This window comes from Artemia franciscana, chromosome 17 (assembly GCF_032884065.1).
Source record: "Artemia franciscana chromosome 17, ASM3288406v1, whole genome shotgun sequence".
Taxonomy (NCBI): domain Eukaryota; kingdom Metazoa; phylum Arthropoda; class Branchiopoda; order Anostraca; family Artemiidae; genus Artemia; species Artemia franciscana.
The window spans coordinates 29,127,919-29,143,180 of NC_088879.1; the positions used below are offsets into that span (position 1 = coordinate 29,127,919).

General features: G+C 34.9%; 1 protein-coding gene across 2 annotated transcripts in view; it reads right to left on the reverse strand.

The window, feature by feature from the left end:
- Positions 1–15,262, reverse strand: part of LOC136038119 (alpha-mannosidase 2-like) — a 165,071-nt gene that overhangs the window by 15,582 nt on the left and 134,227 nt on the right. For both annotated transcript variants that reach the window (XM_065721140.1, XM_065721141.1), the window contains 2 exons: positions 11,008–11,160; positions 881–1,214 (listed from right to left, as the gene is read on the reverse strand). In XM_065721140.1, the coding sequence (XP_065577212.1) occupies positions 881–1,214; positions 11,008–11,160 (487 nt within the window). The remainder of the gene's footprint in view (positions 1–880; positions 1,215–11,007; positions 11,161–15,262) is intronic.

Genomic DNA, 15,262 nt, shown 5'->3' on the forward strand with positions numbered 1-15,262 from the left:
ATTAATCTTCTGTGTTTAGTGTTTGTTTTGCTTTTATTCTCTTTTGGTCTCTTACAACATATAGAGATGTAACATATGTTGCATCTAGGAACGTTTTTATCTGTAGTTGACAGTCATAGAAGTGAAAGAAAAACAACAATGTATTACTGCATGAATTAAAACAGGCACGTACGCGGACTTCATTCTTATGGTGGGGGGGGGGCTCGATTAAGTCCTAATTTTAACTAAATTTTCCGATTAAAATTATGGTGGTAGTTTTCTAGGTCACCTAAAACTTCAAAGATATGTTCCCCAGTGGCCCTCCGGCGCAAGCCAAGATACTGATGAAGGCGTGAAACGTCAAAGTACATTCACTGATAATAATATTTGAACTCTAAAATGGATTAGATTCCAGAGCCAGGAGTCAAACTATGGGAAGGTGTCTAAGAGTGACAGACTTCGTTTTTACAATTAAACAAAACGTGAAAGTTAGGCGAAAAAAAACTTGAATACAAACACACAAAAAGATAGAAAAAAACTCAAAAAGCAGTTGGTGTGCTGAACCATATTCAGTGACGTCACTTGAAAAGGGCAGGGGTAACTTCTGCCGGCGTACATACCCCTAATTTCGAAACAAAATATCTTGCTTGGGATATTTACCCTGAAAAAAGCTTTTTTTCTCTGGTATTTTCATTGACGCATTGAAAAAATAAAAAATTTACCCCCCCTAAATTTTATAAAACAGATTTACTTTTCCCCTTTCAGATTTTAAAAGATACACTTGCTCCCCCTTAACTTTTGTGAATTGGCACCAATGACCACTCAAAGCTGCCCTAATAATGTTTTCATAAATGAAATACACTTTCGACGAAGAAAAGCAGAGAAAAGAGTATTCACTTACATGTTCGGAGATGAACAACGTGTATATCACAGGCTAGGTCACTCTGCGAAGGTGTCAATTCCATTTTCATCCGTCTAATGGCATGTTCAGCAATTGTCCTCGTCAAAACGTCTTCGTGAAACATCTTTATGAGTGGATAGAAGAGGGAATGTGCCATTAAATGGGAGGCAATTGATGGGTAGCTATCCATGCCCTCTGTGGAAGACGAGTGACAGTCTTTTTTCCTTTTTTCCAAAAGTAATCGAAATCTTAAAGGTGTGAATTTGATATTGTCAGTGACGCCCTGGCCAAGACCTCTCGAGTCGTCTTGTCCTAGCCGTCGATCAAGCATTACCTGAAATAGATAATATTGGCAAGATTGAATTTTCACTGACTTGGAAGTTAGGTTTTATTGACTTGCTGATTGCTCAGAATGAAAAAAAATGACGTACTGATACATGACCTATAACATAACCTGTTTAGAATTCACCGACGGAGGAATATAAGCACCATTCTAAATAATATAAGGACAAACAAGACTACTCAATATAGTTATATTATACAAGAATTTTTTTTAGAATTCTCTCTATTTATTATGAAAGGCGAAATTGAATTAAACTAAGACTTATTATTAGCAATCTATAACAATGGGGTACTCAACTACATGGCTAGATTACGTAATCTCTGAGCGTAACACCACAATCCAGTAGCAGTGCACCTTTTTAGTGATTAGAAGGCCCTGAGATGTGAGTTTTCCATTTTTGCAAATTGGATATAATTTGGAAATCTCTCTACTTTTCATTTCTTTGAAGCAAACCTAAGGCTTAGGATGTGTATATATTTTTGAGAGATTTTTTATAACCACACTGAGCTAGTTCCTTCCTTGACTTAGTCCAACCAACTTTACAGAAAATGAACTTATCTTTACTTTAGCCAAAAATATATTTTCAACGAAAAATCCCAGACGTTGGAACAACCAAAGGAATGAAATATTTGTACAACAAATCGTATGGCACCATCAATAAGTTCATAGGAACTAGTGCTGGCAATTATCACGTTTTTAGCCAATTTATACCGGTTAATAAAACCAATTAATAATTGCCCTATTTGTTTGTTTTTATTAGAGCTTAAATACATCATAGACCTCATGTAATAAGAAAAGAAAAGGAAAAAGGAAGCGCCGTTTTGTACGACCATGTCCTACAAATCTGCGCTTTTATTCCAGCAGGAATGGAAGTCTATAAAAGAACTTATAATTTAAATACAATAGTGGGCCGAGGTGGGTTATAAATCCCGTATATGTACTTCAGATTATATCTTTGGTTTTACCGAAGTGGGTGATAAGGTTACAAATCCCTATTGTTTGCTTAACATACCCTTGGTTATATCTATAAGTACCTTCATGGGGTCGTAATTGCTTGTAATGAATTTAGGGTACAATTGAGCCCCTTTAGACACTTTAAGCATCATTTCACGTGAGTTAAAAATTTTCAAAACATTAACTATACCACGTTGATCACACATTTTCCTAGTAACAGAAAGTATGTTCTTTAGACGCTCGATTCTTCAAATCTTAGTTTTCTTGCCAAAGAAATCAAAATCTTCTCCTCATAGTAGTTGATAATACGCTTTGAAATGTCCAGCAAATAAGCTTATTTTTACATGTGAGAGAACTATGGCCTAAGGATATCGACGTTCAAAGAGCCTATCTGGTTTAATTTCTCAACGTAAAATACTTAAAACACTGCCTTTTTTCAGAAGTTTCTTGAACCATGTATTTCTGGTAAGCTTCGAGATTTCTGTAGTCCACCCCTTTCATTATGGCCACAAGATTACTTGTACAAATTTTCGGTTTCTACAATTTAGCTGTTTCTTCAATGTGCAGATACCCAGAACACAGATATGCTTGATTCTATAGAAAAGGGGGTTTTCTTGAGGGAATGCATGGTTCTCAGAAATTTTGAATTTTTCCCTTTTGAATTTAGGCAATCAACGGAATATATTTTACGGCCAACAGGAATAATTCTGCGCTATTTATATTGCCTGGGTGATTGAAAAAGTACGGAATGGAATTTGACAAAATGATAAATTATAAAGAAAAATAGCACATTGCCAGGGCATTATGAATAGTTCTTCAAAGCGAGTGGACAATTGAAAAAAAAGTTTATTTATATATTAGGCAATACATCTACTTACAAATGCTTCTACATCCAAAATGTCAAATCCCAGAGTGGAAGAAAAAGTTTATTTATATATTAGGCAATACATCTACTTACAAATGCTTCTACATCCAAAAATGTCAAATCCCAGAGTGGAAAAAAAGTTTACTCATATATTAGGCAATACATCTACTTAAAAATGCTTCTACATCCAAAAATGTCAAATCCCAAAGTGGAAAAAAAAGTTTATTCATATATTAGGCAATACATCTAATTACAAATGCTTCTACATCCAAAAATGTCAAATCCCAGAGTGTGAAAAAAGTTTACTCATATATTAGGCAATACATCTACTTATAAATACTTCTACATCCAAAAATGTCAAATCCCAGAGTGTAAAAAAAGTTTACTCATATATTAGGCAATACATCTACTTATGAATGCTTCTACATCCAAAAATGTCAAATCCCAGAGTGTAAAAAAAGTTTAATCATATATTAGGCAATACATCTACTTATAAATGCTTCTACATCCAAAAATGTCAAATCCCAGAGTGGAAAAAAAGTTTATTCATATATTAGGCGATACATCTACTTAAAAATGCTTCTACATCCAAAAATGTCAAATCCCAGAGTGGAAAAAAAGATTAGGCAATACATCTACTTACAAATGCTTCTATACCCAAAAATGTCCAATCCCAGAGTGGAAAAAAAGTTTATTCATATATTAGGCAATACATCTACTTACAAATGCTTCTACATCCAAAAACGTAAAATCCTAGAGTTTCTATTTATTAAAGCAGATGCCCTTTCAATGAAATGAAATAAAAAAAAACAAGTTTTTTCAACTGAAAGTAAGGAGCGACATTAAAACTTAAAACGAACAGAAATTACTTCGTATATGAAAGGGGCTGCTTCCTCATCAACGCCCCGCTCTTTACGCTAAAGTTTGACTCTTCTCTCAACTCTTCTTTTTAAAACAGTAAAAAACTTTAGCGTAAAGAGCGGGGCGTTGATGAGGAAGCAGCCCCTTTCATATACGAAATAATTTCTGTTCGTTTTAAGTTTTAATGTCGCTCCTTACTTTCAGTTGAAAAAAATTGTTTTTTTTATTTAATTTTTGAACGTTTTTGAATCAATGCATATTTTGATTTTGGCTCTCCGCAGAGAAATAATTAAAACGAAATTTGCATATTTTTTTATTTTTTTTTGCTAAATGGCTTTCTCATAATTTTGATCGAATGATTTTAAGAAAAAAAGAGCGGGGGAGGAAGCCTAGTTGCCCTCCAATTTTTTGGTTAATAAAAAAAGCAACTAGAACTTTTAATTTTTTACGAATCTTTTTATTAGTAAAAGACATACGTAACTTATAAACTAGCTTACGTAAAGAATTTTTTATTCTCATGTTTTTATTACACATATGAGAGGGTTCGCCCCCTCGTCAGTACCTCTCTCTTTACACTAAATCTTAAATTTTGTCCCAATTCATTAATAATGACCCCTGAATCACAAAAGCCGTAGAATAAATAGTTGACATTACTAAAAATACTTTAGCGTAAAGAGCGAGGTATTAGGAGGAGGTGAGCCTCTCATATGGGTAATAATTTCTGTTCATTTTAAGTTTTAATGCTGCTCCTTACTTCCAGCTGAAAAAAACTTTTTCATATTTATTTTTTCATTGTTTTTTTTTTTAAATAATGCTAGTAAATCCTGCGCTCCCTTCATGGAAATTTTCTTCCCCCATGACAAATTCCTCGATGGAAAGTTCCCCCAGTATATCCCCCTCTTCTTAACCCCTCCCCCAACCAAAAAATCCTCCTGAAAACACCTGTACACTTCCCAATAACCATTACTATATGTAAGCACTGGTCAAAGTTTGTAACTTGTAGCCCCTCCCACGGGGACTGTGGAGGAGTAAGTCGTCTCCAAAGACATAGTTATAAGGTTTTTCAACTACGCTGAATAAAATGGCTATCTCAGAATTTTGATCCGTTGACTTTGGGAAAATAATTAGCTTGGGAGGGGGCCTAGGCCCCCTCCAATTTTTTTGGTCACTTAAAAAGGGCACTAGAACTTTTCATTTCCGTTAGAATGAGCCCTCTCGCAACATTCTAGGACAACTGGGTCGATACGATCACCCCTGGGAAAAAAAACAAACAAATAAAAACGCATCCGTGATCAGTCTTCTGGCAAAAAATACAAAATTCCACATTTTTGTAGATAGGAGCTTGAAACTTCTACAGTAGAGTTCTCAGATACGCTGAATCTGATGGTGTAATTTTCGTTAAGATTCTATGAGTTTTAGGGGATGTTTCCCCCTATTTTCTAAAATAACACAAATTTTCTCAGGCTCGTAACTTTTGGTGCGTAAGACTAAACTTGATGAAACTTATATATTTAAAATCAGCATTAAAATGCGATTCTTTTGATGTAGCTATTGGTAGCAAATTTCCATTTTTTAGAGTTTTGGTTTCTATTGAGCCGGGTCGCTCCTTACTACAGTTCGTTACCACGAACTGTTTGACTCCAAGTTGCATAGCTTTTTCTTGTTTATGGCAGTTTCACTTGTCAGATTTACAGTCACGTCGAATATAGCCTTGGCCCCTAGTCTTGGATGACATTCTGGCACATTGTTTTAGTAAAATCTCTGACTGAGAAGTTTCTTAATCTGTTACTAATATCTGTTATTGCGAGAAAAAAGGTCAAAATATTCTTCCACCGATGTACCTTCTGTCTACATATGGGACTAGAACTTTAAATGTGTCACTCTTTTTAGTGACATAGTATTTTCTAAATTTCAATTAGAATTTTCAAGCATTTTTTCAGCTTGCTTTTTTAGATTGCTTGTCGAATTCTTTCCAATTTTGCCGTTATCTAATTGCTATTAACCAATTAAAGTGATAACAATAGAAATAACAGCAAGAGAAGTAATAGCAGCATTTATAAGGTCAGGGCAATGTAACAAACTGTCCTACATAGTCGTAGAATAAGAAATTTTTTTATTAAATTGCTTGATTTTATCAGTCATTATTCATAATGAACAAGCATTATAAAAAGTATCGTAAACAATTAAGCATCTGTGCATTAAGAAGACAAAATCATAATGTAGGAATTAAAACATCACACGGGTATAAAAAAAACGTGATTGTCCGCTTTAGGTTCTCTTCTGAAAACAATAGTAAAGAAAACCTATTATCTCATTAAATTCTAAAATTAAATCTATATTATATATATAGATTAAATTAAATTATCCTATAGAATTAATTAATTAATGGATTAATAGAATTAATTAATTAGATTACAATAGATTACTTATACTATAATAGATTAGTTAATTAGAATTAGATTATTTAATTAGTCAATTAATTAATAGAATTAATGAATCCTATAGAATTAAATTAATATGCTTTAATAAGCTTAATTCTAAAATTAAGCATATTAAATCTACAGCACTGCTTCCAGTATAATTGAATCCCAGTCAAACTCTTCCCCAATTCCCAGAAACAGCCCTAGGAATTTTATGGTTTTTACCTTTTCAAATTGGCAATACAACCCTGTTAATAATGAGGAATAAGTGGAAAAAAGGATACAATCTTACAAAAATAGGTTACTGTTTAGCGGTGGACTAGATCTAGGAGATAAAGGGAAGGATTCTATCATGCTGGAAACATCCCTGAAAATTCAATAGATAAATACTCTTTGAAAGTAATAAAGTAAGTATTTTATTATATGGCTTTAATTTTGGAAAAGGACATAAACTGGACTATTACCAAATAAAAAGAATAAAAAAGAAGAGTACTTCTAAAAAAGAAATAGAAAAAAAGCCTTTATAAATTTCCAAATTTTGAACAAATTCATCCTTATGTGTGAAGAAACAATTAATTCAATTTGTCCAGAGTTTATTCAATCTTAGAAAAAATATTGTTACCAGCGGTGCATAAAACTCGTAGAGTATCTAAGCATGATGAGAGAAGGGGGTGAAAGAAGAAAGTTCTTGCAATCTCTATGACTTCTTCTAATAGCTTTATTCGCGATCTAGCTGTAGAATCTTTATCCGGAAACTTTAGTAAATTACTATCTATTGTTGGTATTAAAGGAAAAGCTATTCAAGATAATTGGACTAACCAAGAGACGCTAAACAGCAAGTCTTCGGAGCTAAGTCAGTCAATGATAATTATTTCTATCAAAATGTGACACCGGGGGCTAAAACACAAGGTTCTACAGCCATGTTGCAATGCGGAATTTATAAAACTGAAATCCAATATCTTAGGGACAAAGGTGGAATTTATAAAATATGCTAGCTCTAGGTTATTTAACTCTTATGAGCGCAAACGGAAAAATATCAATACTTCGGAATGTCGGATATGATTATGCTAAAATTCATAAGTTATTATTCTCTTTAAGAGACATAGGGAATTTAGAATTCCACCATTTTTATTTCAAACTAGCTGTTGGGGTGGCGCTTCGCACCACCCCCCCAAGCCCCCCCCCGCGCGCAAGTCGTTACGCACCATATTAGTTACGCGCCATTGTAGTTGTGTCCCTGTGTCCCACCTGTGAATATAGATATATATATATATATATATATATATATATATATATATATATATATATATATATATATATATATATATATATATACTACGTAAAACTTGCGAATGTACAACATTCTTGGCTGTCCCATTGTCTGTGCATATAAATAGATTGTCAGGTTTACCGACTCATGAACATGCAACATATAATTGTCCATGGGAAAAACAATCTGTATTCAGATCTATACCTCATTATTCTAATGATTGCCCTTGAGCTTTGTTGATGGTGATTACTAATCGAACATTCCCTGTGTCCCTGTCGTCATTTATATATCCCCCTGTGCCCCCCGGCATCCCCGTTGTTGTTGTTTCCCTGTGTCCCGGTCGTCATTTGTGTCCCGGTCTGTAATTTCTCTTTGAGTGTCGCGGTCGTCATTTATATTCCCTGTGTCCCAGTCGTCATTTTTGTCCCGGTCATCATTTGTGTTCCGGTGTCCCGGTCTGTAATTTCTCTTTGAGTGTCCTGGTCGTCATTTATATTCCCTGTGTCCCGGTCGTCATTTGTGTCCCGGTGCTTTGTTGATGGTGATTGCTAATCGAACATTCCTTGTGTCCCGGTCGCTTTCTCTTTGAGTATCCCGGTCGTCATTTATATTCCCTATGTCCCGGTCGCCATTTGTGTCCCGATGTCCCGGTGTGTAATTTCGTCACTCGACACACAGAAACACAGACAACTTATTTTTATATATATAGATGTCCCGGTCGTCATTTGTGTCCCGATGTCCCGGTGTGTAATTTCGTCTCAATCAACAAACGTGACGTCAGTCGACACACAAACATGACCTCACTCGACACACACACAAAGACAACTTATTTTTATATATATAGATATAACTAAATTTGGGTCATTTAACTTGTCAGACCGAATCACAAACGAAAATCAATCCTTTGAAATGTCCGCCAAGATTATTATGAAAATTTTAGGTTATTATTCTATTGTATAGGCCAAGAGATCTTAGAATTAAGACTAGCTCAAAATTTGAATTTACATTATTTTTGGAAGAAACAAGTATAAAAAGAAGTTTGCTGTATTTTGAAAAGTTCGACGGCTTTTCTTATTTTTGAAGCATTCTTATTTTTAAAATATGATAAATCTAGGTTATTTAACTTCTATGATCCCTCCCCCCCCCCCAAAAAAAAAAACTCAATGCTTTGAAATGTCCATTAAGATCATGCTGAAATTCATAACTATTACTCGCTCAGATAGGCTGAGAGAATTTAGAACAAAGTTGCTATTTTTATTGAACTTGCATCATTTAACTTGCTTACCCAAATCGTAAAAGAAACTCAACACTTTGAAATGTCCCACAAGATTATTTCGAAAATTTTAAGATTATTATTCCATTGAATAGCCAAGAGATCTTAGAATTGAGTTTAGCTCGATATTGTGAATTTAAATTAGATTATTTTTGGAAGAAGTAAATATAAGAAGAAGCTCAATGTATTTTAAAAAGTTTTATGGGTCTTTTTGTCTGAGATAATAGTTTAAGTTGTGTATGTGTTTTCGCATTTGTTTTTTTTTTTGTATATTTTAATCCGCTTGTTTTATCTAAAAGTGGGTTAAAAACAAGTTATTATTATTATAGTTATCAAACAGTTCGTGGTAACGAACTGTAAGTAAGGAGCGACTCGGCTTAATAGTAACCGAAACTCTAGAAAACGGAATTTTGATACCAACAGATACATTAAAAGAATTGGATTTGTATGCTGATTTTAAATATATAAGTTTCATCAAGTTTAATTCTACCAATCGAACCTGAGAAAATTTGCCTTATTTTCGAAAAAAGAGGAAGCAACCCCTTAAAAGTAATAGAATCTTAATGAAAATCACATCATCAGATTCAGCGTATCAAAGAACTCTCCTGTAGAAATTTCAAGCTTCTATCTCCAAAAATGTGGAACTTTGTATTTTTTGCCAGAAGAAAGATCGCGGATGTGTATATATATTTTTTTGTTTTGTTTCTCCAGGGGTGATTGTATCAATTCAGTGGTCCAAGAATGTAGCGAGAGTGCTCATTCGAAGGGAAGTTAAAAGTTCTAATGCCCTTTTAAGTGACCAAAAAATTGGAATGCAACTAGGCCTCCTCAAACGCTCATTTTTTCCCCAAGGTTACCGGATCAAAATTTTGAGATAGCCATTTTGTTTAGCATAGCGGAAAACTATGTCTTTGAAGACGACTTAATCCTCCAAAGTCCCCGAGGGAAGGACTGCAAGTTATGAACTTTGCCCATTGTTTACATATAATATTAGTTATTGGGAAGTATACAGACGATTTCAGGGGAGATTTTTTCTGGTGGTGGAGGGGGATGCAGGGGTCAGGGGGAGAGTGTTACGTGGGAAGATCTTTCCAAGGAGGAAGTTTTCATGGGGGAAGAGAATCTTCCATGAAGGGGTACCGGATTTCCCAGCATTTTTTAAATAAATGATCATAAATTGAATACAAGAAAAAAAATTTTGCGACTGAAAGTAAGGAGCAACATTAAAGCTTAAAAATGACAGAAATTATGACGTATATGAGGGGGTTCACCCCCTGGTCAATACCTCACTCTTTACGCTAAAGTTTTTTAAGCACTAAAAAAGAGCTATTTATTCTAATTAAACGGCCTTTGTGATTCAGGGGTAGAATTGGAACAAAATTCGAACTTTAGCGTAAAGTTTTAAAACTTTTCATTTTTTAAACCTTTTCAACTTTGCTGAAGTAAGAATACTAGGACTGTTTTAAAACCTTTCATTTTAGTTTTATTAGTTGTATGTTGCTGTAAGTCTTTTTTCTTTTATTTATTTATGTTTTGCTGAGGACGATCCTTGGAAATAGGGCCGAAATATTCATTCAAATTAGAATTCCACTTCTTACGAAAAGAATTCCTTTTTTTTGACGTTTGTGATGGAAAGGCAGTGTGGTCTTCCTCGCTATTTATATTCATTCATGTTTGGCTGAGGACGGCCCTTGGACACAGCGTTGAAATATTTATTTGAGGTTAGAGCTCCACTGTGTCACAAAAAAAATCCTTATTGTTCTACCTGTTGTTTCTGTTTACTAAACTGCAATTAAAAGAAACTCAAAATTTTTGTACTTAAGCCAGAATATTGCTTCATCAAATTAAAAACCATGAAGGAATTTTGTTTTTGGATTTTATTTGAAAAAGAATAAATGAGGACTGAAAGTAATACTATCAGGAAGAAAAATAGTGATAGACAGGACAGTAAAATAAGACTTATTTACTAATCCAAATGTATATAAGAATAAAGTTTGTGAATACAAATAGCAAGAAATCTGGTGTGTAAGGTTAATGAAAGCAGTCAGCTCGGCAAGCGGCCGAAACCCATCCCTGCTTATCTTAGAGAGCTGGCTAAATAGACGTCATAATAGGTCACACTGCGCAAACTACGCTATTACCTCAAGCTTTCCTGGCGCTTGGCTTGAAACACCAAGGGGTTGTCCTGAGACTAAGGTTAAGCGGCTCTGTCCATCCTCAATAAAAGCCATTGCGGGCATTGGAAAAAAGTTAGCTTGCAGAGGAAGCTTAGTCAGACGTTCGCGACGGATCATCTGCAAAAAAGTTGAAACAAATATAGAAATAAATGTCGTAAAAAAGTTATTTGTATATTGTATATCAAATAACTTTATTGTTTCAGAAGAGACAGTGGAAAACAACCGCTAGTATGCAACAAGCGTGAAAACATAAAAGGAATTTACTGTTTCCTCTAAGTACAATTAACTCTGTAGGATATAACAAAAAAGTGCTCAAACTATACAGTACCAAGAACAGTGAAAATGAGATGTGATCGCTTTAGTTGGTTAAGTGGAAACTCATTCAAAATAAATCTTCAAAAATTAGAAAAAATGGAAACATAATTTATAATGAAAAAGATCCCTTCCCACAGTTATTCAGTTTCAACCCCCGACGTCCCTCAACCCCCCCCCCACGTTCCTCAGGGCAAGGGCTATAAGTTATACAATTTTCACATTGCTTATATACACTATTTGTTATTGAGAAAGAGAGCATGTATGACCTTTGGTGTTCAAAAGACCGAGAGCATTCAACTTTAGCTTTTAGAGAACCTTATAGAGAATGTTGGACTAAATCAAAACATGTTATGTGCATACAAGTTGTTAAAAGGGGGGAAACGCAGGAATGACTGAGGGTATTAAGTTAGAACTTTAAGAGAAAACTAAGGGGGTTGATCAACTAACCAATGGTTGCGGGGGATATTGAACTAACAAAAAGGCGTTATGCGCATTTTACCATTATCGCTACTATTACGATTGTTACGACATCTACGTCTAGGGAGAGAGTAGGAGGTTGAAACTTCCAGAGAATGTTTAGGGGGATATAGAACTATATAAAAACACACTCTACAAGCAGGTTGTCAAAACAGCAAATCAGCAGCATCCCAGAAATGATCTAGGGTATTAAATTGAAACTTTCAGAACATGTTAAGGGGGATGGTGAACTAGCCAAAATGCAAAATATGCATACCAAAATACGCATACTATTACTACTGCTACTACTACAACTGCTTCTGCTACAACTACTACTATGACGACTACTAATAGTACTATGGTACTGAGGCTAAGGGTATTACAGTGATACTGTCAGGAAATGTTGAAGAAGATAGCGAATGAAATTGAAACATGCTATGCGGATGCAGGTTATTAAAAGGCCGTAAAAGCTATATCTCAGAAACAGCTTAGAGTATTAAATCGAGAGTTTCAGTGTACGTTAAAAGGAATTTTGAACCAACCAAGAGAAACTATATTTATATTATCCCTACTACTTTTACTACTACAACTACTAATACTACTATTAAGGCTAAGGGTATTAAGGAGACACTTTCAAAAAATGTATATTTAGTACTACAGCTACCGCTTTTAGCACTGATATTACTAAAGCGAATAGTATTAATATGGAGTTTTCATGGACTATTGATGAAAATGTTGGGCTAAATCAAACAAATTACGTGCATGCAGGTTTTCATCAGGATGTAGCAGAAATATTTCAGAAACGGCTTACAGAATTCAGTCGAAAATATCAAGGCATGAGGAGGAGATGTTGTTCTAGACCAAAAAGGCGAAATGTAAATACCTTAGTATAAGTGTGCTTACTACTAATACTACTACTGTTATCCCTAATACCACTCCTATTACTCTTACTATCCCTTCAACTAGGGTATCGGGTATACCCTAAACCGTACAACAGGGTATAAAGTAGAAACTTTCGCGGAAAATTTATGCAGCTTTAAAAATAAATAAAAAAGCATAAACCTACCGTAAATCCCCATCAATAAAGCTGAAACTAAAATGAAGAGGGCTGAAGCCCCCCCCCATGCCTTCTGAAGACCAGTATGCCTTCTTAAGAAAGCCATTCAATTAGAAAAAACTGACTTTTAAAAATAACTTTTTAAGAGTGAACCTCGGCCTTAGTCGAGGTTGATTTAAGAAAAAATAATAAAAAAATGACACTACGAACCAATTGTCGAGGACAATTACTGCTTAAACAAATACAAATAACTAAAATCAACGAAATTTTGTAAATAGCCCAGGGTTATATCCAGGCCAGAGGATAGGCGAGGGGCCGAGGGTCGAATTGTAATCATAGTGGGTATTACATTTAGAAAGAATGTGGAATTGGGAATCACAATGGTTTCTTTTGCTGGAATGTGACCTCCACGCTCGATTAAATTTTCTTTAATGAATTAAGAAATAGATGTGAGATATTGACATTGACATATGCATAATAGATATTTTTTCTACCCTAAAGAAGTAAGGTAAACATATAAACATTCATACAGTTTTGTGAAGAAGAAAGTGAATATACCACTCGATGCGTTCTTTGGTCTTTTAAAATTCAAAAGTCACTCCTCAAGCAAATTCCGTTTTGAGAATTTAATACGACCCCAAAAGGTAACTTATTATCTTGTCTGTAATTCAGAGTATTTTTTAAAGTTAAAGAGCTAGTTAAAAACTAACAAGACATAAGAATTAGCCGATAAACGAGGCTCTGAACAATTTGCTATGATGTTTTAGTGCCATATTGGCAACAAAGAAAAAACAAATAAATAAGAAATAGAGCTGCCCATGTATGCTAATGCTAACCAAGCAAAAATGTGATTTTTTATGTTGCTCAAGGTGAGGGCTGGAATTTTCCTATTTAGAGTTTTCAATAACGGTTATAACTATAGAGTCTCTTTTTATGCATTTGTGCTTTTTTGAGCGATTCCAGGCTCTTTCTAAAAAATCCTTCAATTTTCATTCCAAAATAACAATTTACTGTCAAGGCTAATGAAAATATTAATTAAAATCTCTGAATTAGCTGCAAATGGCAATTTTTTAACTCAAGAAAGTTGTTTTTAAACATGTTCTTCAACTTCTCAACTTTTGGTTACTATGGGCTGCTTTTAGCCCCTCGAAGGACCCAAAACAAAATTTACCCCAAAAGGTACTACTAAATTTGGAAAGAGCATAAAAAAGGCATCAAGTGATGTGTTCACGTTTTACTAAGTAAATTATATGAATACGTATAAATTTACGAAATGAAACATTTAAATACTAGTTTTGTTATGCCCCGAATCAGGTACATTTCCAAAATATAATAATAACTGATGTAGCAGTGATTTCGCAGCCCCCTCTCCCCCCAAAAAATAACAACAACAAATTCCAGTGTACTGAGACGCTGAACTTTCACTGAGACGCCTACATTAATATTCCATGATGTAACACGTATATCAGTGCTCATTTTAATGGATTCATAAGTTTCTGTGCGGCAGGACATTTGCAGCAGTAACAAGGATGGTCAGCCTGGTTGCACAGCACACACAGCATTTTATTTTGACAAGAGTGTTTCCAGCTTGTTCAAATGTCATGTCTACGCACAGCGCAAACAGCGAGAAGGAGCTTTACAGTGTTGGGCAATATGTCCGTAAGCTTGGCAGCTGTAGCAGCAAGGAGGGAGAAACTTCTTGATGAGGATTCACTCATACTTGATAATCACTGACGAGAAAATGGCTGTTAATAAGTCTTCTGGACGAGAAAACCGAAGCTTGTAGGACCTATTTTTGTCAATACAGGATACTCCGGTACAGTTAGTTATCAAGTTCTGCAACTGACCATCAATAAAATTGTCAGGAACGATACGGGCAATTCCATAATACACTGGAACTTTTAGCTGAAGCCTTAGCGATTGGTCCTTAGATTTGATAGCATCAGCTGCTCCAGTAGCTTCATTTTTATCACTTATATGACGGTGCGCCAAGAATCTTTTCCCGGTCTAAGCTCAGTTATCGCCGACTTCGAGTCACCACACAAGTTATCAATAAAAGTTTTGCGGTCCTTGGGGTCGCTCGGCTCTTTAGGTGCATTCTTTAATATAACGACAAAAGAGGATTTGGATGACTGTGTGGGGGCTTGAGAAAAAGAAGGCAGCGGGTTGCGCTTCGACGGGACGTAATTATCGAATTTGACACATAGTTCGCTAGATTTACGAGTAAGTGTAGCCCCTGATTCCCCTACGACAACTGGTACAACGTTACGGTCATACAGCACGAAACGTGGTAGTGGTAGCCGGAAAAAGAACAAAAAATCTTCTAGTGGCAACCTCCAACTTGTGGCAACAATGAGCTAAAATAACTGTTCCCAGGGGAATTCACAGCGT